Raw genomic sequence first — 27185 nt, 5'->3', positions numbered from 1 at the left:
AAAATGTGGAGAAAAACACTAGGGACAGAGTATCAACATGTTCTGTCAAGTTTAAAAGACTTGGAGTCTCAGAAGAACCATTTACTGCAAATTTCATGTAATAATACACTGGCCCTTTAAAAAGCACCATTAAAGCCATATTTTTAGCTCTTTGAGTACCTTATCGTTTTACATAGGGAAGATGTCATCCATTTTGATTTTTATGTAGCTAGAGTTTTCCCATGAGTAAAATATTCACTTTAGTGAACCTTGACAAGTTGCAGGGGTTTTGGTGGTAGACTTATAAGATCACGTATAATGTATTTTCCTACATAGAGAGCAGGCACTGCTTATATGATCTCAAATCTAGGACATGAGTTAAATCATTTAAGGGATCATTTTTAGGAAGAAACGACTCAGAGGACTATTTTTGAAGTTCTTTATCATACAATTTATGTCAAAAGGTTAAGGTGTTTGAGAAAAGCTACTGATTACAAAACGTACCCTTCCCTTTCCCCCGTGAACTTTGAGAACTAAAATTAATTTTGACTTCTTCCTTCACCCATGAAAGACTAGAGTTAGCATTAATCTCCGCGGCTGCTTTCAGTCAGAAGGGAGTCCCTACAGTTGTCCTGACTAGCCATTCACTTGGCTATAGTTGAAAACAATTTTTCAAAAATGTCATCTCCGGTCAGGACCGGGGGTTACCCTGTTCCTACCTTATCTGCTCTTCCCCTCCAGAATGAGATCAGAGTTGGACTTTGGCTTTGCTCTATAGCAGTTTCGTCTTCTCTTCTTCAAGTCCATAGAGAAGCAGCATGGTCTAGTGGATAGAGCACAGATCTGGATTTTAATACTGGCTTTGCGACGTGTCTGCTGTGTGACCTCAAGCAAATCACTTAACTTCTCTGTGCCTCAGTTACCTCATCTGTAAAATGGGGATTAAGATTGTGAGCCCCATGCGGGACAGATATTGTATCCCACCCAGTGCTTAGAACAGTTTCTGGCACATAGTGTGTGCTTAACAAGTACTACAATTATTATTAATATTGTTGTTATTAATAGTTTCACATTCATGTGCCTATAGTAATTATGATGGAATAGCAAATGACCTAATTTTAGATATATCTGAATTCACCGTTATCCATTTGTATTAGGATATTTGTGATGGATCATGGAATCCTTATCTGCTATTATTTGATGCTGTTGCTGCTAACATAGTAGCTGTTCACATGTGAGGGCGTGGCTGAGGGTATCTCTCTCTATATACTCAAGAAAATTTCTCTTCCGTTGGAAACTGTAGATCTGACACTTCTCCTGGCTGAACGTTCGATGCCTTAGTTATACAATGAGCTTCGTGCTTTCTGATTGCTGCATTCAGTCAATCAATCAATAGTATTTATGGAGCACTTACTGTATGTGAAGCATTGTAATAATAATGATTAATAATAATTATCATGGTATGTGGTAAGCACTAACTATGTGCCAGGCACTGTACTAAGCACTGGGGTGGATATAAGCAGATCATGTAGGACATAGTCCCTGTCCCGCAGAGGGCTCACAGTCTTAACCCCCATTTTACAGATGAGGTAACTGAGGCACAGAGAAGTCAAGTGACTTGCCCAAGACCACACAGCAGACAAGTGGCAGAGCCGGAATTAGAACCCGTGACCTTCTGACTCCCAGGCCTGTGCTCTATCCACTATGCACTAAGCACTTATACTAAGCATTGGGAGAGTACAATGCAACAGAGTTGGGAGACAATTTCCCCGTCCACTTGGAGTTTACCGTCTAGATTGGCCTAGGTGCTGCTACTGCTCCCTGGCAGTCCCACAACTAGTTGTCATTGTTTGAAGTCCCGCTTCATTATGTTTCTAGCATTTGTGTTGAACTCCATCTTCAAGTCCCCCCGAGTTCAGCTCACCGTGGAAGGGCTTCTTGGGATTCCCTCAGCCTGGAGAGCAGCACATCAAGGCCTGAGGAGCTGTGTTATGGTGAGCCCGGTGCTGGTTGAATGGCTGAATTTTAGTTCCTAGAGATCAGTAATCGTGACTCGATAGCCAAGATTGGCAAACTGGCCTCCATAGTGAGTGCGCCAAACACCAGGCCATAATCACCAGCAAGAGATCATAGATGCAGCAAGCTTTAAACAGTGGCATCCCGTGTTTAGTTTGTAATGAAAGAGGTGCCCATGCTCAGAAAAGATGTGATTTTACACTTTAAATAGTGCTTCATTGTCCTGCATTATGAAAGCTGAATGGCAACAATATTCCACACATTTGGTAGTAACCAGTTGAGCAGAAAGAGCAACCTACCAGGATCGTTCTGTAGGAGTGTTTGATTTTTATGATAATTAAATCTAAAATAGAGATGTAACTTGGCTTTCGTATGTGAAATGGCAAGTCCAGAGGGGCCAAGGCTGAACTACCGGAGTTGCCAGACTACAAACCCCAAAGCCTTGAGGTGCCAGGGGTGTAAACCACGAAGCTCAGAATTACCAGGTTAATGAACCATTAAGCCTAAAGATACCAGCGGTATGAACCATGAAGTCTAGAGGTGCCAGGGCAGTAAAATCCAAAGTCGGGAGGTTCCAGGGCTATGGACTACCTATTCTAAAAGTGTCCTGCCGAAATCTTAGTTGCTCTGACACAAATGAAACACTGGAGAGATCACTGCATGCCAGGGGGATATGAAGGATGCTTGGATTCTCACAATAATTTGTGGTGTCAAGTACTTGATACATAAAAAACTCTTGATAGTAATGCAGCCAGTGTATGTGGAGAATTCCAGAGCACTCATGCATCTCATGTTAACCCCCAGGTGAATGAAAACATTACAAATAATGGATAGAGTTTGGGCCTGGGAGTCAGAAGGTCATGGGTTCTAATCCCTGCTCTGCCACTTGTTTGCTGTGTGGCCTTGGGCAAGTCGCTTGTCTTCTCTGTGCCTCAGTTACCTCATCCGAAAAATGGGGAAGTCACACGGAAGTCACTATGCTCTGTCCATGATCCATGTTTCACTGTCAGCATGGTGTTATGGATTGGAAATATACCTGAATAGGGCCACACTAGGGTGTCAGTCTGCACCAGGAAAAACCTATCCAAAACCAAAGACTTCATCAACATTTTGTCCTACCCAGCAGCCCATGCTCAGTGATGGGTTGATAGAGCTGCAGAAAACAGGTCAAGTTTGCATAGAGTTAAAGGGATTTGAAGGATCATTTAGAAGAAAATATATTGTTTTAAGAAACCCAGAACTGGATCCCAGAATTCTCTAGTAATACAGGTGACTAAATCACTTTTTGCAACAACCCATCAGCTGCAGTTTCTGGAGATGGTCCAATTATTACACCAGAGATGAATTCTGGACCAAGGTGTTGTTCTTGCATCCCAGGAGGACAAAAGAGTGTTTATTTTTGCTAAGTTCCTTCTAATAGTTGTACTCCCAATTCTCCTCCTTCAGTATGCCAAATATATTGTGGTATATTGTTGCGGTAAATTGACCCAAAACATTTAGGATGAGAGAATCTAGGCTCTAGCAATTTGCATCCCCAAGCTGAGAGAAGTGCTTTACCATAAATCCTCAGAGTACAAAGGAAGAAGCAAAATAAAAAAATAAATTCCTCCTTTCCTTATTTTGTGCTGCCTTCTGTTTCCACCCACCTTGGCTCGTAAACATTTTTTATAGAAATGGAATTGCTTGTTCTTCAATGAGTGAACCTGTAGGGTCAGCCTGACTTCCATCTAATCATCAGCCTCTTGGCTCTTTTATTAGCCGTTTTCGTCAAAGTGTCCGAATGAATAAGAAGTCCAAAATGTATTTGGTTAATTTAGTCTTTCTCACATTGGGTGACATTTAAAGTGGAAGCAGGAGAGGGAACCTTGGAAAAATATACATTTTTAATTCATGAAAATGTAATTTGCTTATTTTTCTTCTGTTATTGCCCTACTGGATGTCAGCTTCAAAAGGCATATCTACCTACCTTGCGCTATTGTTATTGCTCCCATTTGTCACGTGCTGGACCCTGGCTGATTTTGTGGGTTTCTTCTCTCTCTCTTTAGATTGATATGTTTCACGTCGAAGCAGTGTCTCTTGGCAAACTGAAGAAGGTGCTGTTGCACTGTGAGGCCAGTGAGCCATCCCAGTACTGGTACTGTGCTAAAGTCATCGTCGGAGAGCTGGAGAAGGAAGGAGAGTCGGTCTTCAACTGCGAACGGTATCGTTTATTCCAGAACTGTAACAGAACTGTAACAGAATGATATTGGCTTCCTCCGTTACCAAAAGACCACCGTCGGCTGCCTGCTGAGCTCACATTTTTATCTCCCCCCACTATTTCACCCTGCTCCTGCCACTAGAGCACTTCCACCGCACCTAAAGCATTTGGGTTCTCACACCCTTCTTTCCCCTTATATTCATGCCCTTAAGCTCTGTTTCTCCCCCCACTACTTGTAATTTATTTCAGATTTGTTTCCCCACTAGATTATAAGCTCCTTGAGGTCAGAGACCATCTCTAATAAATTCACTGTACTCTCCCAAGTGCTTAGTTCAAAGCTCCGCGTAGAGTAAGTGCTCAGTCAATTAGTGGTATTTATTGACATTTACTATGTGCAGAACAGTGTACTAAGCTCTCGGGTGACAACAATTCAACAGAGTTGGGAGATACATTCCCTGCTCACAAGGAATTTACAGTATAGAGGTGCTCACTAAACTTGATCGATAGACTGATTTTGTATTTTACATGTTCAGGCAGTATAATAATGATGGTATTTGTCAAGCACTTACTATGTGCCATGCACTGTTCTAAGCCCTGGGGTAGATACAAGGTAATCAGGTTGCCCCATTTGGGTCTCACAATCTTAATCCCCTTTTACAGATGAGAGAAGTGAGGCACAGAGAAGTTAAGAGACTTGCCCAAAGTCACACAGCTGATTAGTGGTGGAGCTGGGATTAGAACCCGTGACCTCTGACTCCCAAGCCCGGCAGTATGCACCCTCCCTGTGAGTTTGGATGGTGACCTTTTGAGCTAAAGAAGGAGTCATTTCTAAGTCCCATCAGATTTAAAACAGACTTGAGAGCTATCCCCGAGTCCCTCCGAGCACTTGTTCCTGCACTAAACATACACCCCTCACTCCACGTGGAGATCAGGGCTTCATTTGCCCTGGTGACTGATTACTGGGTCCGTTTCAGGCACTGGGAGAGGCTCAAGGAAACCCCCTTTAAGTACCCTAGGTTGCCCTCAGCTCAGGATCTGAAATGACGAGAGACCAGGACTGTAGGGGACACAGGCATTCTCTTAAAGGGATGGGGCTAAGGAGAGGATGTAGAAGAGAGACTGGCTTAGGGGAACACTGGTGTTGGCAGAATGGGGCCACCCCCATCAAGGGGACTGGTGGAAAGAGTTGCAAGAGGGGCTCTCTAGGAAAGATGAGGGCCACTCAGGGGAAAGGAGGAAAATGGGAAGAAAGGATGAAGGGAAAGTGATGGACACATTGAGGGGTAGAGAAGAACCGGCATAGGGAGAGAAAAGCAGAGGAGGAGGAAAAGAGGAGGAGAGAGAGATGGGAGAGAAGAGAAAAGAATAGAAAAAAAGAAGGTAAGATAGGGACAGAAAGAGAGAAAAAGAAGAAAAGCCATTCTGCACAGCCTGGGTGAAGAATGGAGAATCAGATGAGTTCAAAATGTGATAATGACTTCAAGTGCTATTTTCCCGGGGAGCATGAATAGGATATATTCTGCATTTTGCTTTTTCAAGGGAAAGCGGGTGCACGGTACCTTTGTTTCCCAAGCCATTCATCGCCCCACCATTGATGGCTTAATTTATAGATCTCCTGAAAGCAGGCAATACATGCCAAGTCCAAACCCTTTGATGTCTCTTTATTGGAATGTGCTGCTCTCTGCCACAGAAGTACAATACTACAAGACTAGAATTTCCTATAAAAGGTGTGAGGATAAATCACACAAGCAGATTTTTTAAATTAAAACCTAATTGTCTGTGGGCAAATGGTTTAAAGTCCATTTTGGAGGTGGGTGGCTCTGTTGGATTCTTTCCACAGGAGGAAAAGGTGATGGAGGTAGGTACGTGGGAAGAACAGGATTCTGGGAAATTGGAAGTGCTGTTTCTTAACAACCAAGCAAAGTCTGGAAATAGCAGAGGGAGAGATTATGTGGGGGCAAAAACAACCAAAAAACAGATGGGAAAGAATCCCTTAATATTGCTAAAAAAAAAAAAGAAAAAAGGAATGAAATTACTAAATGCAGAATTAAAGAAAGAGAATTTCAGCAGAAAGAAAGTCTTTCTGGGTTTTAACTATAAAAATCAAACTTCTTAATCAAATTTTTCTGTTCTAACTGCATGGAAAAGGTAAAATGAAAGTCCTAAGGTTTATCCATCGATTCTATATCTGGTGTCTAATTATCCTTACGTACGTGTTCACATAAAAGATCTCTTCCCCAGCCCCCAAATGCCCAAAGGAGCATCAAGCTTGTCACTCAGCTGCCTCCTGAGGGGTGAGATGGGTAGCAAATTTTGGAGCCTAATTCTCTGGTTTGTGACTTCTAGCATCACTCTTTTGGAGTCTAGGAAGGGAGAGCAAGCTCACTCTACTCCCTCCAATCAATCAATCAATCAATCATATTTATTGAGCACATACTGTGTTTAGAGCACTGTACTGAGCATTTGGGAGAATAGAGTATAATAGAGTTGGTAGACATGTTCCCTACCCACAAGGAGCTTATGGTTTACAGAAGGAGTCATACATTAATGTAAATGAATAAATTACGGATATAGATAAGTGCCATGAGGCTGAGGGAGGGGTGAATAAAGGGAGCAAATTCAAGTGCAAGGGCAATTCAGAAGGGAGTGGGAGAAGAGGAAATGAGGGCTTAGTCAGGGAAGGCCTCTTGCCTCCATCCAGATTCTGCTCTCACAGTCCAACCAGGATCGTAAACTCTCCTTGTGCCGTTGGGGTGGTTGCCCTGTGCTTGGATTCTAAGTAGCAACTGAGAGCATGGGCAAGATCCTTAAAGTATCCAGAGATGTCCTCAGCCTTCTGAAGAAGGAGAACAAGCTTCATGGTTTCCCTCATATACTAAAATCTGAGGTTTTAAGGTCATCTACTCAGTGATGCGATCTGGAACAGAACTGAGGTGAAAATGTTTTTCAGACTAATGGGCCCTGAATGAAAGAACATGGACCTGGGAATCAGAAGTCATGGGTCCTAGTCACAGGTCTTCTACTGGACTGCTGTATGAACTTGGGCAAATCACTTAACCACTCTTTTCCTCAGTTTCCTCATGTGTAAAGTGGGGCCCGTCATGCCTGCCTCTCCCTACCTTACAGGAGTGAGGGTAAAATGAGATAATTGATATGAAAGTTCTTTGGACTGTGAAAAGTAAATAATCCTTCAAGTTATTAATAATGTTATAAAACATATACTTATCAAGTAATTAGTAAGAATTGTTCCTGTTATTGCCCTGTGTGCCTCCTGGAGCAGCATCAGTGATAAAATATGTGCATGGAGATGGCCACAGACAACTATCCTTCCAGGGCAGGGTTATAATGGATCTGGCAGGGGTTTTATGGAGAAATGAGGGCAGCTTCTTTGCCAGGAAGCTAGGGAGATCAGCTCATTGTTGAACCCAGTCTCCGGTGGGTCAACATGGTTTGAGAAACCGCGCATGACAGGGCATTTTGGTGTGTACTCATTATGTACAGTTAACATGGCGGTCTGGTCAGCAGAAAACCCTCAGCTTCAGAAATTGCAAAGGTGAAAGGAAGGAGTTCTATCATTCTCTTTTCAACTACTTAAAGAAAACCCACTGAGAAGCTGAATTAGGGCAGGGAGAGAGAGAGAAAGAAAGAGAGAGGCACTACCGGGCAGTGACTCTTTTTATGAGCCAAAAAAAGTGCAGCTTCATTTCCAAACCCGTCTCCAGGAAGCGACGGCTTTTGTCCATCCCAGATCCTCTAAACACATCCTTCTCTTTCTTGCTGCACACCCACAGCCTTATGCTCTGATTTTAATACAGTACCTAGAGAGGTTTTTCCTTTTTTTTTTTTGAAAAGAATCAGATGGACACAAATCCATACTCTTTAATTGCAAGAATATACCTGAATTCTGATTGATGCTAGTATTCTTTTTTAATTGAACCTGGCAAAGGTGCACCAGCAGTGGGGATCTAAATCAACATTTTCTATTATTCTTTCTTTAGGGACCAGAAGATAGATCACATATTTAACAACTTCTTGTTGGTTGGTTGAAAGATCAGGGATCCCTAGAATTGTTCTACCACGTTCAGAATTGTCTATTTCATATGTGTGGCTGTATTTTATTTATATGCACACACATATAAATGGGTCTGAACTATACATATACATGCCTAATGGCAAAACTACAGAATGACAAACTAGTTGCTGCTATCAACAGACCAGATGGAAACTCTGAACTGCACAACAGTCACTGGTTAATTCAATCTCCGACTTCATTTGCTCTCATGTGGGATCTACCAGAAAATCTTCAGCTAGTGGAAACACTTAGATCTTGGACCTTCTGCCCAGCAGTCTGTTTCAAGGGACTTGGTCTGGTCTGTTGAGCAGGAGTTCAAATGAAAGCCTGATGCTTGGGCTGAGCAAGGTGTGTCCCAGTCTCAAGCCTGCTGCCTCATTAGTGGCTTTGAAGAGAAGGGATTAGGTAAGGTGCCAAGGGAGACTAAGTGATGTGGTTCCTTTTTTTTTCCAAAAAGAAAGGACCAGTTCTCAGTTATACCTTATGAACCACCTTCCTTTGAAATTTTCCAAAACTCTGAGTCCAGACTATGTAAGGGTGACCTGACTTGGTGAGATATCCAGTGCTTAAAATCTCCGGGAGCTTTGTCTGGGCTTCTCCAATTTTCTCCGGAGTGGAAAACCCCCAAAACATCTTTTCATCAAGAAAAATTATTTTTGATTGGCCCCAAAAGCCACTCAATGAGACAAAGTTATCGCCATTTACAAGCCAGCAATTGCAAACACCCTTACCTATAGACGGGCTCAGTCCTTTAAGCTTCATTTAAAAAAGCATATCCTTATTCCATGTTCATTCAAGGGGGGAAAAAAGTGAAAAGCAAACTAATTTCCTTTTTTTTTCCACCCCTTTTCTCAGGTGGCTTCCCTATATGTCCCAAGGCATAATTCAATCAGAAATTGAACTCTTTCTTCAAGGTGAGGATTAACACAATGTTCTGTAGGGGAGATCACAGAATTTCATTATGATTTTTCACATCTCTGGAAACACTCCCTCTCTCCCTCTGAGGGGTTACAAGACCTATGCTGCCATGAAGTTGTTTTTCTCTTTCCAGATGAAGAGCGTGTGTGTGTGTGCGTGTATGTGTACATATGGTTGCCCAGACATGTATGTACTCATACTGTGAGGTAAAACAAATTGCTCACTTAGGATTTTGAAACAGTTAATTCCCACTCATCCTCTACTCCTTCTCTTTAATGTCATCAGACAGTTCTATTATTAACTGCACTTCACTTTTATATTTGCAGAAATGCAAATAAATCATCAGCCTAAAACGCAAGAGGAAGCGAATGGTAAATGTTGCTGCTTTTTCTAATCATCCAAAATCGTCTATTTCTGTTTCAACATTACGTGCTTTGCATAGTTTTCTCTTCTATTCTTATTCATTTTAAAAACATTGATTGAAAGTACCCTAAATGAGCATCAATTCTATTTTGATATATAAAGAAAATTGCACATATAATTCTGGTAGATTCTTCTCCTTGCACTCCAATAATTTTGAATATCTTCACTATTTATCATTTCCTCAATAATCAATTTATCTTCATTTAATTTCATTTGGGTAACTATGGCAGTCATAGCTAGGATGCCATATGTGATCAGCACTTTCCATTAATTCTTTACTCTCCAAATCAACCTGCAGTTGCCGGTCTATATTCTTCTTAGCTTGTTGGTCTTTGGAATTGATTTAAATGACATTTTCGGGAATCCTAGTCAACATAACTTTCTTATAGTCAGAAATACTTGGGTTGGGAAATCTTCTCAAGAACATAATTATCTATTTGTACTTTCCTGATACACTTAAGATATTCAGAGAATCAAACACCCCATTTCTGTCCCCCTGTCAAATCCTAGTTATGCCATTATATCTAATTACTCTTTAGATTATTTCTAGGCCATATTTTACCCTTATAAATGTTATCCTGAATAATAGAAATAGCTAGAAAGACCTGCCTTTGTTTTCTAGTGGGAAGGAATGTGGTGTTTATTTCAGACCTGTGGTTCAGGTAAAACCTCCTTCAAATAATGTTGCTGATATAGATTGCTCAAATGGCTGGATGGAGTTCTAAATTCTTCAATCTCTCCTTCCTCCGATTCCAGTCTCTATTCCTTACTGTCTATGGTGGGACTCTATTATCTAGTAGGTCAATTGGTCTGGGTAAGGAAAATGAAAGTATTTCATAACTCTTAAGGAGCATGGATAAAGTGAAGGGGTAGTATCCATAGGTGGATTTAAAGGCATTGTTTGTCTGGATGAGGCTAGGCTGGGCTGGTATATTAAGCTAAAACGTGTTTATGAAACCCATGAGAATAGAATATTATTGTTATTAGTGAATAATTGTAACTAGTGTTTGGTATCAGTTACTTGAAATATTTACTGCTTATCCTGGAGTATGTGAATTATAATTCATCCAATATAGTGAGGAAAACATCACAAATACATCATTGCAATCAATTATTACAGTTACCAGTAATAATGATGACACTGATTCAGCCAGACCTTGGGCTTTGCTAGAATAGATGAAAGATAATCAGATCAGACACTGTCTCTGTCCCACGTAGCGCTGGCAGTCTAAGCAGAAGGGAGAGCAGGTATTTTATGTTCACTGTACAGATGAGGAAACTGAGGCACAGAGAAGTTGAGTGACTTGCCTAAGGTCATCCAGATCTGGGTCTAGAACCTGGATCTCCTGACTCTCGGCCTGTTTCCCAAGATGTGGTGTGCAAGGTCCTCCTGTGGAAGATCCTTTTACAGCCCAAGTGATCACCGCAAAGTGCTGATGATTTGCCGTAGGATCTGTCCCTGCTGGTGGTGATCTTGGTAGCCACTGCAATCACCATTGCCCACTTCAGCCAGCTACTTCAGGATTTCTAAACCGGATCCATCATTTCACCCAACACAGTGTAACCCCCGGCATGAAGCAGCATGGCGTAGTGGATAGAGCACGGGCATGGGAGTCAGAAGGTCACGGGTTCTAATCCCAGCTCCACCTCTTGTCTGCTGAACGACTCTGGCCAAGTCACTTTACTTCTCTGTGTCTCAGTTACCTCATCTGTAAAATGGGGATTGTGACTGTGAACCCCAGGTGGGCAAGGACTGTGTCCAACCTGATATGCTTGTTTTCACCCCAGCGCTTAGTACAGTGCCTGGCACACAGTAAGTGCTTAACAAATACCACAGTTATCACAGGTATTAGCTCACTAATGAGTGAGTGTGTGGCTGTAAAAGTCAATATGTCACCCACAGACCCGGCCAGACTGGGCATATGAAAAAGCCATCACTCATCTCATTGTCATGTTTGATTGTTTTTATTTTATAGTTTTTGTTAAGCGCTTACTAGTGCCAGGCCCTGTACTGAGCACAGATGTGGTGCAGTACCTTGTCCCGTTTTCATTTTTGCCTCCTGTACTCTGGTTCCTTATGAGGCTTTTGCTCCAAAAGAAATGGTCCTTTCTTAATAGCAGTAGGCCATGCTAGTCTAGCTGCAGTTTTTGGATGGGATGCAGCATTGGTCGAGGCTTCAGTTAGCTGTGAAGTGTTGTAGAAAGAGGCCTGCATAGTAGTGACCAGTGACCTTATCCCCGAGGGGCAGAATGGTGGTGGTCTAAGGCACTAAATGAATGTCTAGAGCCAGGTGTTTCTAAATTCTGATACAGTATCACTTGTCTGAGCTAAGGGAGACAAGCATTTGTAACTGCCTTCAACAAGCAAGAACAGGGCTTGTGCATGCAGAGAAACTAGAGGGGTGCCACTTAAACACGCTGAAGGTTTGAATCTCTGTGTGCCAAGCCAAAATGGGTATATTCAATACAAAAGCCCTCTTGGCAGCCAGTTTTTTTAAAAAAAATTAGCATGCTGACATATATAAACTGCTGTTGTGAATCCAGTGATAAATAGTAGGGATTGAATTTGCTGGAGAAAATGAGCTGCTGAATATGTGGGCGACATTTTATGAGCAACTAGATAAATGATGGAACACAATAATGCCTGGGAAAGGATGCACAGTTGAATGAGAAGCTTCTTAAAGGAACAACAGGATGGGAAAAAAAAAAAACAACCCTTGCTCTTGCTGGCGGTTTTGAATGAACATGTCTTCTAAATTGTAGGACTTCTCATCTCACTGAAGTTTGTCTTCTATGCCCTGAAGGGAGATAAAATCAGCAGGAGAGAGAGAGCATTTTTACCAAACTGAGAACAAACTGAAAACTCTGAGCTTAGGTTGGTAACAGAAACTTGATCATGGGCCAGAAATACTGACAGGAGGGTAAGAAATGGACAGAGTGAGACTCAGGTGTACCAGAGGTGTGGTCAGGCAGACCTGTCACGTCTAGACATCATTAATCTGATAAAAAAATTATATCCTAGAAATCCTGTTTAAGGACTGGATTGGAGATTACCTCTGAGGGGTCCGACAGGAGAGCTGGTGAATGAGGAGGCACAAAAATGGAATTTTTGTACTGTTTTGGGAGATCATTAGCTTGAGATCAATGTGCTGCATGGCCAACAAAGCTAATCATAATGATGACATTTATTAAGCCCTTATTATGTGTCCAGATGCAAGATGGTCAGACCTACTAGGTATAGGATTTTTGTTGGTTTGTTTTGTACTCTGACGAATACTGAGTTACACTAATTTCAGCTTTGAACTGGTTCCCAACCTTTTAGTTCTTATATACATAGTTTTAAATTATATATTATAAATTACTTAATGTCTGTCTCCTCCAGCTAAACCGTAAGTTCTTTATGGGCAGGGAATATATCTGCTTATTCTGCTGTATAGTACTTTCCCAAGTACTTAGTACAGTGTTCTACAAATAGAAAAGCGCTCATAGAACTGCCACTGATTGATTGATTGATTGAATGGTGATGATGAGAAGGAACCCAAGAATTCAGTTTGGGTAGAGAGTAAATATAAGACCAAACTAGGTCCTGGCTTCATTTGTTCTCCCAAACATAAAGTTCTGGGAGATGCAGGATGAAAGAACGAAAAATGGGATTTGTAACAGATCTAAGGATGCCACATAAGAGCCCTATACATACTTTCAGCCTAGTTAAAAATAAACTGTCTGTGTTCCCCAGAATTGCGATGTTTTTCATTTGAATTTAGATTCAGTATGCTTCAGTTAAATGCCGTTCCACAGAAGTTCTTTATTTTAAGTGCTCTGGCAGGGTTTTTGGTGAATAGAGAGAGCATCAGGGAGGGCCTCACTTTGTAAAATCAAAATTGCTAATGCAAAAAAGATTTGGAAAAGTTGATTGATTTCAGTGTTGGAAAAGCATAAATGGGATGACTGTGACAAACAAAATTGCATCTACAGCATTTCCCCTCAACTATTCCCTCAGGGTCTCATTTCTTTGGTACAGGATAGCTTCCTGGAAGAGAGGGAGATCAGGGCTAAACCAAGACTCGGGTGAACCTGGGGTCAAGGAAACCCACTGGATCTTCTCCAGGCTAAATTTGTTTCTTCTCCTTCTTCCGGGAACCCTCAAGGCACCCCCCTTCTCCCCAGGCCACTGGAGCTGTTTGCCCAGAGTAGCAGGCATGGTGAGGAAAGCTGGTTGGAAATGTGGCACCCTCCTTCCCTGACCCCTCTGAGGGGCCCAGAATGGGCCCAGGCAGCTGCCCCTATCATCAGGTCCAGGGAGAAATATAATAGTGACTGTGGTATTTAAGAGCTCACTATGTGCCAAGAACTCTGCTAAACACTGTGATAAGTTCAGTGTAATCAGATTGGTTACCAGTCCCTGGCCCACACAGGACTCACAGTCTAAGTAGGAGGGAGAAGAGGTAATGAATCTCAGATGAGGAAACTGAGGCCCATAGAAGTGAAGTGACTTGTCCTTCTATTGTTCCACCTCCAATCTAGGAAACAGTAGCTAAAACATCATATCCGAACTCATTTTTCCTGCCTGAGCTTCCAAGACTGAAAGTCCAAGAGTGGCCCCAGAGAGTTGGGTCAAAAAACAGAGTTCCTGGGTACCTGGATCATGCAACAAACCAGAGGTCAGGTTTTACTGGAGAAAAGGTAATTGATCGTTGGTATTTATTGAGCACTGTAATAAGCGCTTTGGCGGAGTTCAATACAACTCCTCAGGGGTGTCGGGGGGAGGGATGCCCCTTCCCCAGCCAGCTTTCCTCATCATGCCTGCTGCTCTGGGCAAACAGCTCCAGTGGCCTGGGCTGGGGTTGTCCTCGAGGGTTCCCAGGAGAAGGAGAAAAGACAAGTTTAGCCTAGGAGAGACCCTGCGGGGTTCCTTGACCCCAGGGTCACCGGAGTCTTGGTTTAGCCCTGATCTTTCTCTGCCTGCCCACAAGGAGATTACAGTATAAGGAGATTGCGCCTCGTAAAGAGGTGGAATGACTTTCTCCATTATACTGCCAGCTCCTTGAGGGTAAGGAATGTGTCTTTTGCTTCTCGGGTAGAAGCCCTTATCGAATGCCCACTTGGTGCAGCGAACCATACAGGGCACTTGGGAAGTACAAAAGAAAGAAATGGCCCGTCCCCTGCCCACAGGGAGTTTCCACTCTACCGGGGACTCTATAAGGACCTCCCTAATGTGCTCTGCTTAGTCGGCCCTCAATAACTGCCACGGGTTGTTTCGACATCCTTCAAGAAGTTATCGGAGGTGACTACCGTCCTCTTGACGTTGCTGCACGGCGGAGTGGTATTTTCACTGCTGACGGGTTTGGGTTGAGGTGAGTCACATCAGTGGGGACAGGATGAATGGTTTATACATAGCAGGTTTGTGGCCTGAGAGAGATTGGTTGTTTTCTATTTTCAAAATGAACTGAAGTCTTCTAAGATGAACTTGCCACATACAAAGGGCAATAGAAAGAACAGATCATTCGGACTTAATTCCTTTCTCTCCATAGTCTCTTCAGGAGCACAATTTCCTTTTTATGGGTCTAGGGCATGCTGGTGAAAGAATTTTGTAATGAAAGTTTTATTAAGATGATTAGAGATATTCAAATGATGTGCGTGCCCTGTTCCAAAGGATATACAGATACCATCTGAGAGGACCTTCTGTTAAGATGGAGGCTTTATAAGAATTCTGAGAATTTTACCCCACTTTGAAAAAAATACCACTACTATCACTATTAGTAGTGGTATTTGTTCAGCATTTACCACGTGTCAAGCAGTCTGCTAGACGCTGGGGTAGATACACAAACAAATCCACACACTCCCTGTCCGACTCAGGGTTTGCAACCTTAGAGGGACGGAGTAGAGAGGAGGAAACTGAAGTACAGAGAAGTTGTGTCATGTCTAAGGTGACACAGCAGGCAACTCTGTACACAGTAAGTGCTCAGTAATTACTGATTGATTGATTGATTGATTGATTGATTCAAGTGACTTAATTTCTCCTGCCCACTGTACAAACTACTCTGTAGGCCATGCAAGTATTTTGGCAATTGCAGTGAAATATTTTGGGCAGGGATCAGGCGATCTTGAGAATCCTGGCAGAAGGAGGGATTTTACAATGGGTTTGGGTGACCCACTCACTGATAGGATTTTTGTGACCTTTCTGCTGAACCTCAAAGTTTAGCACCTCGCAGAACCCCCCTAGAACTGGGCAACTGCTGGGTTGGATCGCTTCCTATGTTCAACAACTGTCAGAAATAATGATAAAATGAATGCCATCTCAATTTTTCTCTCTTACTAAGTCAGATAGCAGCTCATAGATCTGTTTTCGTTAATGCTTTCTGTTACGCTCTGCTTGTCGGGACCTTTCTGTGCTCCCACCATCATCTCTGCAGGATGCTTCCATCTAATGGTTTCCACGATGCATTTTCTTTCTCTCCTTTCTCTCTGCCCCCCTCCCATCCCCTGCACCACTCAACCACCCTTGTTTACTATTGGCTCATGCCATCTTTCCTCTTTAATCGCCCAGCCTCCCACCCCACGCCATCTGTCACCGAGTTACTAGATCTTCCCAGACTCTCCCTTTCCAAAATCTGTCGACCTTTCTCTGTCTTAATGATGATAATAATAATAATTGAGGTACTTGTTAAGTGCTTATTATGTGACAAGCACTTTTCTAAGTGCTGGAGAAGATGCAAGGTAATTGGGTTAGACGCAGTCCCTGTCTCACAAAGGACTCACAGTCTTAATCTCCATTTTACAGATGAGATAGTTGAACCACAGAGAAATGAAGTGACTTGCCCAAGGTCACACAGCAGATGTGCGGTGGACTGGGGATTAGAACCCAGGTCCTTCTGACTCCCAGGCCCGTGCTCTAGCCCCTAGGCCATGCTGCTTCTCCGACGCCATTCCCAGTAGCTTCCCAGAACTGGGTTAAAACCTTTAGAAATGCAGCAGAGAGGGTCGACCTCTCCGCTGTTGAACCCACGGCCTTTAATGGCATTCCCGATCTCCCTTTCCCTCCAGCACACTGTATCGGCCAGGTTCCCAAGTTGGCTATGCAGTCGGCAGCTTAATGTTCCCGAGTCAACCGCCCAGCACTAACCGCTCCTCGCTCAGCCATTCAGTCCAGTGTGGAAAAGGGTTGTGAGCCCGCCTGTCCCGGTTCTACCTAAGGGGAGCAAAGCTGCCATCCTCCCAGTGATTCAGCTGCACAAGCGTTTCAGCCCTTCCACATAGGAGAGACAGTCACTGCACTGCTTCCTAAATAAAAAGTCCTTCAGCCTCTGGATGCCACACTTTGTAGGCCCAGTGCCCATGAAGCCCATTTGCCTTCCCCTACTTTGTCCCTAGTTCCGCCCCATGGGCAGTCCCTGGCCCAAGTCACCAACTCTTTTCTGTTCTATCTCGTGCGCTGTGCCCCGTGGGTGGAACCAGCCGCAGAGGACGTGGGCCTGGAACTCTTGGAGAATACACGGTGGACAGGGCAAGGGCCTGGGATCTAATCCTACGCTGCCACTTGCCTGCTGTGTGACCTTGGGCAAGTCACTTTTAATTCTCTGTGCCCCAGTTAGCTCATGTGCAAAATGGAGATGAAGGTCGTGAGCCCCATGTGAGACATGGACTGGGTCCCAACTGATTAGCTTATATCTACCCAAGTGCTTAGTACAGTGCCTGGCACATAGTAAGCGCTCAACAAATGCCATTCAAAAAACAAAAAAAAAATCAAGTTTAGAGGGCTGTGGGTCCTGACAAATCTGGGCCTTCTACTGCTGACAAGAGAAGGACTAGACAGTTGGGATTGACACTTCCTTTGTTGGAGTCTGTTTTGTATTTTTTCATTTATTTATTTTGACCATTGTTGTAAATATTTTTAGGTTTGTGTGAACTCCTTGTGAGCAGGAAACATGGCTCTTTATTATTCTGTACTTCTCAAGCATCTGGTACGGTGCATTGCATTAAATGGTCACTCGGTACACAACTACTATTATAATTACAACAGAGAAGTGGCAAGGCATAAGGGAAAAGCACAGGGCTGGGAGTCAGAGGACCTGGGTGCTCAGTCACTTGTCTGCTGTGTGACCTTGGGCAAGTCACTTAACTTCACTGTGCCTCAGTTTCCTCATTTATAAAAAAAGATTTCACTGCTCCCTCCTACTTAGACTGTGAGGTCAGTTTGAGACAGAGACAGTTTCCAACTGATTATCTTGTTATCTACCCCAGCACTTAGCACGGTGCTTGGCATGTACTAAGTGCTTAGCAAATTATTATTATTAGTAGTAGTAATAATAATTATATTTTTAAGTGCTTACTATGTGCCAAGCTCTGCCAGCCTTGGGAGTCAGAGGTCATGGGTTCTAATCCTGGCTCCACCACTTAGCTGTGTGACCTTGGGCAAGTCACTTCAATGTGCCTCAGTTACCTCATCTGTAAAATGGGGATAAAGACTGTGAGCCCCACGTGGGACAACCTGATTACCTTGTATCTATGCCAGCACTTAGAACAGTGCTTGGCACATAGTAAGCGCTTAACAAATACCAACATTATTATTATTACTAAGTGCTGGGGTAGATACAAGAAATCAGGTTGGACACCACCCCTGTACCTTGTGGGCTCACAGTCTCAATCGCCATTGTACATTGAGAAGCAGCGTGGCTCGGTGGAAAGAGCACGGGCTTTGGAGTCAGGGCTCATGAGTTCGAATCCCAGCTCTGCCACTTGTCGGCTGTGTGACTGTGGGCAAGTCACTTAACTTCTCTGTGCCTCAGTTCTCTCATCTGTAAAATGGGGATTAAGACTGTGAGCCCCACGTGGGACAACTTGATTCCCCTATGTCTACCCCAGCGCTTAGAACAGTGCTCGGCACATAGTAAGCGCTTAACAAATACCAACATTATTAGATGAGATAACTGAGGCACAGAGAAGTGAAGTGACTTGCCCAGTCACACAGCAGACATGTGGCAGAACTGGGATTAGAACCCATGACCTTCTAATTCCCAGGCCCGTGGTCTATCCACTAGCCATGCTGCTGCTTTTTTATAACATCTTATTGCCTTCTTCCATGCTGTCTACCCATTGTACTGTACTTTTCCAAGTGCTTAGTACAGTGCTCTGCATGCAATAAGAGCTTAATAAATATCCTTAATTGATTAATTGACCATATTTTTTTTCTCCCTTTGCAGAGGGAGACTGGAAGATAACTGTAGTGACTGGAGATTTTGAGCAGGCCGGCACCACGGCCACCGTGTCCCTTTATACCTATGGAGAAAAAAAGGCTTCAGGTCCTATTATTTTGGGATCTGGGAAACATCAACTCTTTAATCCCAACAGCGCAGACACATTCAAGGTAAAGTGGTTAGCAACAGAGTTGGATTGCAAAATGAATAGAGAAACAAAAGCTTGTATACTTAAAATATGACTGCCATGAATAGAGTAAGAATCTTTGTGAGCAGGAATTGCATTATTCAACTTTATTGTATTTTTCCGAGTGTTTTTTTCTCTGTATACAGTAAAGAACTTAAGAAATACCATTGATTGATGGTATAGAGATTAAAACTCAGAAGCCTTTGATTACCTCATTTGCTGTTGCACTGGAATTATCTTTTCAGAATTAGGAGACAAGTATGTTGAGCTTCAACATCTCATATTAATTTACGGTATTGATCGAGCACTTACCACGTGTGGCGCAGAGTACTTTATTAAGTAATTGGGAAAGTACAAAAGAATGAATAGGCATCACCCCACCCTCAAGGACCTTACAGGCTGATGGGGGAGGCAGACATTAAAGTCAATGAGTTTCTCACTGGAGGCCTCTGATGTCCCAGGGTTAGATGCTGAGGCTTGGCCCACTGTGCGGGTGATAGTGAGCCACGCTCAGCTTTTTACAAATGTGGAAACTTAATTATTTCCTTTAGACTTGGGAGCTCTGGTGAATCTTGCGTAAGAGAGATGAACCTTCAATCAATCAGTGATATTTATTGAACACTTACTGTGAGAGGAGCACCTTGCTAAGTGCTCGGGGGCGTCCAATATAGCAGAACTGGTAGACATTCCTGGCCCATAAGGAGCTTGCAGTGTCCAGGGGCAGGCAGACATTGAAATAAACTGCGGATAATGCGCAGAAATGCTGTGAGGCTGAGAACGGGGTGAATAACAAGTCCTTAAAGTGTTCATTCATTCAATAGTATTTATTGAGCGCTTACTATGTGCAGAGCACTGTACTAAGCGCTTGGAATGTACAAGTCGGCAACAGATAGAGACAGTCCCTGCCCTTTGATGGGCTTACAGTCTAATCGGGGGAGACAGGCAGACAAGAACAATGGCAATAAATAGAGTCAAGGGGAAGAACAGCTCATAAAAACAATGGCAAATAAATAGAATCAGTACATCTCATTAAACAAAATAAACAAAATAAATAGGATGATGAAGATATATACAGTGTTCAGATCCAAGTGCATAGGCCACATGAAAGGGAGAGGGAATAGGGGAAATGAGGGCTTAGGGCTTAGGCCTCAATCAATCAATCGATTGAATTTACTGAGTGCTAACTGTGTGCACAGCTCTGTACTAAGCACCTCTTGGTGGAGATATGATTTTCCAACGGCTTTGAAAGTGGGAAGAGAGGAGGTCTGTCGTGTATGAAGGGAGAGGGAGTGCCGGCCAGAGGGAGGGCGGAGGGAAGGGATCAGCAGCAAGATAGATGAGATCAAGGCACAGTGAGCGGGTCATTTGTTGTAAGAAGAGCAAAATGTGTGGGCTGGGTGATAGTAGGAAATCAGCGAGGTAAAGTAGGAGGGGCTGAACTGATCAAACACTTTAGAGTCAATGGTAAGGAGTTTCCGATTGACGCAGAGGTAGTTGGGCAACCACTGCAAGGCCTTGAGGAGTACCCCTGCCACCAATTGTCCCTATTGATCTGGCCATATACTTTACTGAAAAAATTGCAACCATCAATGTGATCTCCCTAAAATCCCCACAGTCCTGTCCAGTCCTTTCCCTCTTCCTGCTCCCTCTTTGATTCCCCTATCTTTCCCAGCAGTATCTCAAGAAGAGATTTCCCTCTTCTCTCAAAATTTACCCCCTCCACCTGCACCTCGGACCCCATCCTTTCACCATTTATCAAAACACTTGCCTGATCCCTTTTTTCCTTCCCTGACCTCCATTTTCAACCATTCACTTTCAGTGGCATCTTCTCCACTGCTTTCAAACATGCACATCTGTCTCTATCCTAAAAAAAATCCTCCCTTAACCCCATGCATCACTCCCCTTATTGCCCCACCTACCATTCCTCTCCAAACTCTTGAGCGAGTGGTCTACCCCCCGCTGCCTCCATTTCCCCTCCTCTGATTCTCTCTTGGGCTCCCTCCAGTCTAAATTCCACACCCTTCGGTCCATGGAAACCTACTCTAGGGTCACCAGTGACCATCTTCTTGCCCAATCCAATGTCTTCTACTTCATCCTAATCCTCCTTGATCTCTCAGCTGTCTTTGGCACTGCGGACCACCCCTTTCTCCTTGAAATATTATCTAACATTGACTTCACTGCTTTCCCACTGGAGGTCGACATCCTGGAATCTAATTTCCGATGGACAAGACTCGGTAGGATGGTGGGAGTGGGGGCGAGGTGTGTGTTAGCAGAAAATGAGGGGGCCGGAGCAAGATGGGGAGGAGGATTAAGCCCACTGAGAATAGGTTTATTATGCTGGAGCGAAGATAAGTAGAGGGGCCAAGGGATGAGAGAACTTTGATCTTGGGACCCTCCAGTTTAAATGCAAAATGGACCAGAGGGATGTGAACACATTTTAGTTAGGTGCCTGAGGAACATGATGTAAAACATATATATATAGTATATCATTGTATATATTATATAGTGCCTTTCTATCTTTCCTCTTCTCATTCCCTTTCCCTCTTCTGTCTCTATTCTTTTCTCCCTCTCTATGTTTCTCACATACACCAACAAAAATGAAGTACCCTAATGTTAGCTATTGAACACAGAAGGAAAAAAAAGCAAAGTAAAAATGACATCACCTGCCTTTAGTCCCCAAATTTCATTTCTCAATCTCTTTGTAATTACAGAATAAGCCAGGAAGGCTGGTAACCCTGACATGTCCCCCACCCCTAGAAGAGAAATAAAATTAAAGTAGTAGAAAGAGCTGTCATCTCCAGCAGAAAGGGGAAATTGACCTAATAAGTCACGATGTTACTAACCTCAGCAATGACCACTCCTTACGAACCAGTGAATGTAATCCCACTAGAAGACCTGAATGAAAAGTTCAGAGAGAAACTATATAAAGCGATCAGTTAAACCATCAAATAGGGAAATGAAAGTCCTTGTGTAACCTTAAGCTCACCGTGTTTCCAGGACCTGAGTTTTAAGCAGATTCAGAAATCGTACCGTGTGGATTCAATCCGTTAATCAACTGTGGCTTTTAAAGTGATTTTCAGTCAAAGGCCATCGGAGAGCAAGGGGCAGTGGAAGCACAGGATATCTTTTGGAGTGAGTCTGTTGTCATTGTGAGCTGTGAGGAGTTGAAATAATCTGACCCCTTGATTTTTAAACTATCAAACCACAGACAGCAGGCATTCTTCATCTTACGAGTTGCATATTGTGACAAGGAAGTCACAGGTGCTTCATTAAGTTTGTGCCCAGCTGGTAACACATTACCCAGTATTGTGTATTTTTTTTACGTCTGCCTTGAGTTCACAGAGCCTAAACCCTCATCTGCTTCTCACACATTGGAGAACATTCAACACATTCTGGACGTACCTCATGGCAGGTAGTTGTAATAAATAGTCTGCTACAGGGTTTTTTTTTTATGCTTCTGTCGCTAAAATACAAGGGCCTCTGTACATGACATTTTCACCAAAATCTCCAGACCATTTATGGTTTTTCCCTGGCCCTTGTTCTATAAAAAAAATAAGGCAGCGTTCTCCAAGTAAGTGTCACGTACTGCACTGTGACATTTATCCTGCTCTTTTAGATGATTAATAAAAATATTAAAAATAAGATTGAATCTGTCTTTACTCTTGTAGTGCAGTTTGGTCTGTAATAGAGATGTAACACAAGGTTATCGCAAGGTTGGAGAGTTTTTGAGCTGTTTTTTTTCAAATGCCTTTTCTACCGCATGATGGTTCTTTATTTGTCACTCTAATAGATCAAGTTCGATTAAGTCTGATATTGCATCTTTATTAATCTTTTAGAAGAGAAGGAAAAGCCCACATCAGGCAATTTGCAGTGCTACCGATTTGGAAGGTTTTGCTGTAAGCAGCAAAGGTGGAAAAATTATGAATGGGCTGAAAAAGGTTAGGAAATTTAAGTGATAAATACAACATAATATGATTCACCTTTGAAAAATGGAAACTAATACATCAAGGGGAAAGTAATCAGACCCAGAGAGATTCAGGGAAAAAGAGAAACCTAGAAAGCAGTATAAACTGAAAGAGACCGAGGATAAACATCAGCTAGTAAATTGGGGAGCGCCTGGAATGTAAAACTTTTTTAAAAAGGTTAAAGAGATGAAAGGAATTGATTAGTGGGAAATGATTGCTTTTGCTAAATAGTCTCAGTTTGACCTGGCTTTCAGTATCCAAAAAGTGCAAACGAGATGAAAGGAAATCATTCAACCTGGAAAAGGAAATTCAACATGGAAACAAAAGCTGGTTTACCCACCCATGGGCCCTTGAAGAATTTGGCAACTAGGCTTTCGAAATTCCCAATCCCATTCGGTTTGGTTTGGAGGGGAATTTGGCTGGGGAGCAGAGAATATTTGGGGTGAGCAGACACGTGCTGTCTCTTAACCTAATGAGGATGGAGAGTAGAGAACTCGAGGTGGAAAGGGCCAGGCCGAGATCCTGAGAACTGCCCACCTTACTGAGCCTTACAGCTCTGTTATCAGCGCTTAGAGGCCGTGTCCTGTACAATGTCAGAGGAAACCAGAGACCGGTGATGCACTCTTCTAGAACCTTCCACTATTCTGATCCCTTTCCAATAATTCAGAACTTGAGGAACAGAACATTAGTAGGTGGAAGGGACACTTGTTGAAAAATGGAATCTGATAGCTTCTTAAAGAATCACATGTTCAGTGGTCTCAGCGTAGACAGGATTCCAGGTTTAAAGACCCAGAGGCAGAAGCCTGCCTTAACCCAAGAGCGCACAGGGCAGTAAAACCTATTTCAGATCAAAGGGGAGGAGTCAAGTTTGAAACAGTGAAAAGGACATCTACAGTATGGCATAGGGGTTTGTATTGGTGTGTTTGTGGGTTTGTGTGTGCATGTACGAGCATACTTTAAGTTTAGGTTTACCTTATCTTATGTACTTATGTTGATGATGGCATTTGTTAAGCGCTTACTATGTGCAAAACACTGTTCTAAGCACTGGGGAGGATCCAGGGTGATCAGGTTGTCCCACATGGGGGCTCCCAGTCTTAATCCCCATTTTACAGATGAGGTAACTGAGGCACAGAGAAGTTGTGACTTGCCCAAAGTCACACAGCTGACAAGCCGGGATTTGAGCCCATAACCTCTGACTCCCAAGCCCGTGCTCTTTCCACTGAGCCATGCTGCTTCTCTAGCCACGCTCCTTCTCTACGTAGATATCTGTAACATATATATTAACGTCCGTCTCCCCCTCTAGACCGTAACCTTGTCATGGGCATGGAATGTGTCTACCAACTCTGTTATATAGTTATACCGTACTTTCCCGAGCACTTAGGACAGTGGTCTATACATAGTAAGTGCTTAATGAATACAATTGATCGATTGACCTTATCGGTGTCTTTAAATCTGCCTCAAACAATTAATGGTTCAGGAAAAGGACTTTTTTTGCACCTCAACTTTTTTTATGGTATTTGTTAAGCACTTACTGTGTGTCAGTCACTGGACTAAGGCCTGATGTAGATACAAGATAGGCAGGTTGGAAACAGCCCATGTCCCACATGAGATTGCAGCGTGCCTCAGTAGAGAAGCAGCGTGGCTCAGTGGAAAGAGCACGGGATTGGGAGTCAGAGGTCATCGGTTCGAATCCCGGCTCTACCACTTGTCAGCTGTGTGACTGTGGGCAAGTCACTTCACTTCTCTGTGCCTCAGTTACCTCATCTGTAAAATGGGGATGAAGACTGTGAGCCTCACGTGGGACAACCTGATTACCCTGTATACCCCAGTGTTTAGAACAGTGCTCTGCACATAGTAAGCGCTTAACAAATACCAACATTATTATTAGTTGGTTCCCCCACCTCAGGATTTCTCTCAGAGAAGCAGGGAAAAGAATGGCCCACCTGTACAACTCTAAAACAGTGTGCCCTATTAATAGAGCATGGGCCTGGAAGTCAGAAGGACCTGGATTCTAATCCCGGCTCCGCCACTTGTCTGCTGTGTGACCTGGGGCAAGTCACTTCACTTCTCTGTGCCTCATTTACCTCAGCTGTAAAATGGGGATTAAGATCGTGAGCCCCATGAGGGACAGGGACTTTGTCCAACCTGATTAACTTGTATCTGCTCAGACCTTAGAGTGGTGTTTGGCACTTAGTGCTTAACAATAGCCATAATAATAATTATTTTTATTATCATCCCGCTCTGCCGCTTGCCTGCTGTGTGACCTGGGGCATGTTACTTCTCTTCTCTGTGCCTTAGTTACCTCATCTGCAAAATGAGGATTAAGACTGTCAGCCCCAGATGGGACAGGGACTGTGTCCAAGCTGATTATCTTGTATGTGCCCCAGAACTTAGTACGGTGCTCGTCGCATAGTAAGCGCTTAACAAAAACCATTAAAAAACAAACCCAAAACAGAACCTCTTGCATAGAGCAGATCTTCTTCGAGCAGTCCTCTGAATGGAAAAGTCTACCCTTCCTTGGAAGTGAGCACAGAAAGCTGCGGGGTGAAAGAGCAGGCTGCCACAGTCGACTTGGTCACTGCTGGCCTCGATTAGCACCACCCTGCCTACAACATCAAATAGGACAGTTCATTTCCCCTCTGCAGGCAGGCAGAAGTAGCTGGCACCCGCCTACCCACATCGCAGAGAATGAAGAGGATTATGTCTTTGTAAACAGAACAGCTCTTTCCATAAAGTCTGTGTTAAAACTGATTACTCTAAACATTGAATTGATAGTTTTACATGCTGTCTTAAATTTTTCTTTCCAACTCCACTGAGTTTAAGTGATAGAACCTGCCTAAAAGGTGACTCATCAGAGGAAAGTGGTTGTATGCAAAAAAAAAAAAAAGGGAATGGAACATTCATTAATGCCTGTGAAGGCCTTACCTAATAATGGATGATAATTCTTCTTAATAGGAATCTCTGATTCCCTGGCTTTAAGACACAAAATTAATGGCGAATTTGAGTGTAGGAGAACAGTAATTATTTGGGCTAGTACCTGAGAAGCATTTGATCGTACGCAGTAGTATATATTGGAAAAGAAGAGTCCTCAGAAATTCAATATATACTTTTGTACCATTAAGAAGAAATATTTTATATGGTGTTTTAGCAGTTTTATAAAACCAAGTAATGGGAACGAACATGGAGACCGACAAATTAAAGATGGTTGCAAAGAGGATCACCAGTTCAAATTTCCACCTACATACAATTACCGGAATTCAGATTCAGTGCCCACAGGATTATTTTGGATCAACAGTATAAATGACTAAGACATCTTGAACCACAGTTTTGAAGAGGGATGGACTGTACAGCAGTGGACTTTAGGCCTAGAAATCATGGCAACGGGCATCACAGCCCAGTGGGCATTCATTCATTCAATTGTATTTATTGAGCGCTTACTGTGTGCAGCAGCGTGGCTCCGGGGAAAGAGCATGGGCTTGGGAGTCAGAGGTCATGGGTTCGAATCCCAGCTCTGCCACTTGTCAGCTGTGTGACTGTGGGCAAGTCACTTCACTTCTCTGTGCCTCAGTTACCTCATCTGTAAAGTGGGGAGTAACTGTGAGCCTCACGTGGGACAACCTGATTACCCTGTATCTACCCCAGCGCTTAGAACAGTGCTCTGCACATAGTAAGCACCTAACGAATACCAACATTATTATTATATTAAGCGCTTGGAAATCCACCAGTTAGTAGGATTTATTAATCATCTATTGTTTGCGGAACACTGCATTAGCAAAAGACTGCATTCCTGCCTCTGATCCTAACAATGAGGGGTTACAATCTATATGGAGAGGCATCACATTTCTTGAGCACAACTTTCATGAAGACTGTGGTACCAAAGTCAGGCTCAGAAACAAAGGGAGGGCCTGCATGGGGAAAACTCCGTCACATGGCCGGAATTGATTCTAATTGGCAAGCAAAGCGGGAGGGAGGATCAGTCACACGCCGGCCTTTTCAGCCACCGTCATACACAGGTAATGCCATTAAGGTTGACTCCAAGCACCGTTTAACCCAGAGGAGCACAAGGAGAGATGTGCTCCCACTAACCCCTTGTAAAGTATTCGTGCCTAGTGCAGGCAGGCCACACAGTGCGCTCTGCATGTCAGGAATAAAATACCTTTCCTTGTGTTCTCCTCTCCACCTAACCAGAAAGTCAATCCACGGGGTTAAAGATTAATCTTCTTTCTAGTGGGAC

The 27185-nt window shown here is 43.2% G+C and overlaps 1 protein-coding gene across 1 annotated transcript in view; it reads left to right on the top strand.

Moving 5' to 3' along the window:
* Window positions 1-27185, top strand: part of RP1 (RP1 axonemal microtubule associated) — a 127007-nt gene that overhangs the window by 64612 nt on the left and 35210 nt on the right. Inside the window, exons 21-24 of the mRNA XM_039912531.1 lie at window positions 4041-4195; window positions 9120-9178; window positions 9509-9553; window positions 18806-18969. Of these exons, the coding sequence (XP_039768465.1) occupies window positions 4041-4195; window positions 9120-9178; window positions 9509-9553; window positions 18806-18969 (423 nt within the window). The remainder of the gene's footprint in view (window positions 1-4040; window positions 4196-9119; window positions 9179-9508; window positions 9554-18805; window positions 18970-27185) is intronic.

The sequence above is a fragment of the Ornithorhynchus anatinus genome, chromosome 7 (assembly GCF_004115215.2).
Source record: "Ornithorhynchus anatinus isolate Pmale09 chromosome 7, mOrnAna1.pri.v4, whole genome shotgun sequence".
In the NCBI taxonomy this organism is placed as follows: Eukaryota; Metazoa; Chordata; class Mammalia; order Monotremata; family Ornithorhynchidae; genus Ornithorhynchus; species Ornithorhynchus anatinus.
Note: the sequence above shows the minus strand (reverse complement) of the source record. Positions and strands in the feature narration are given on the sequence as shown.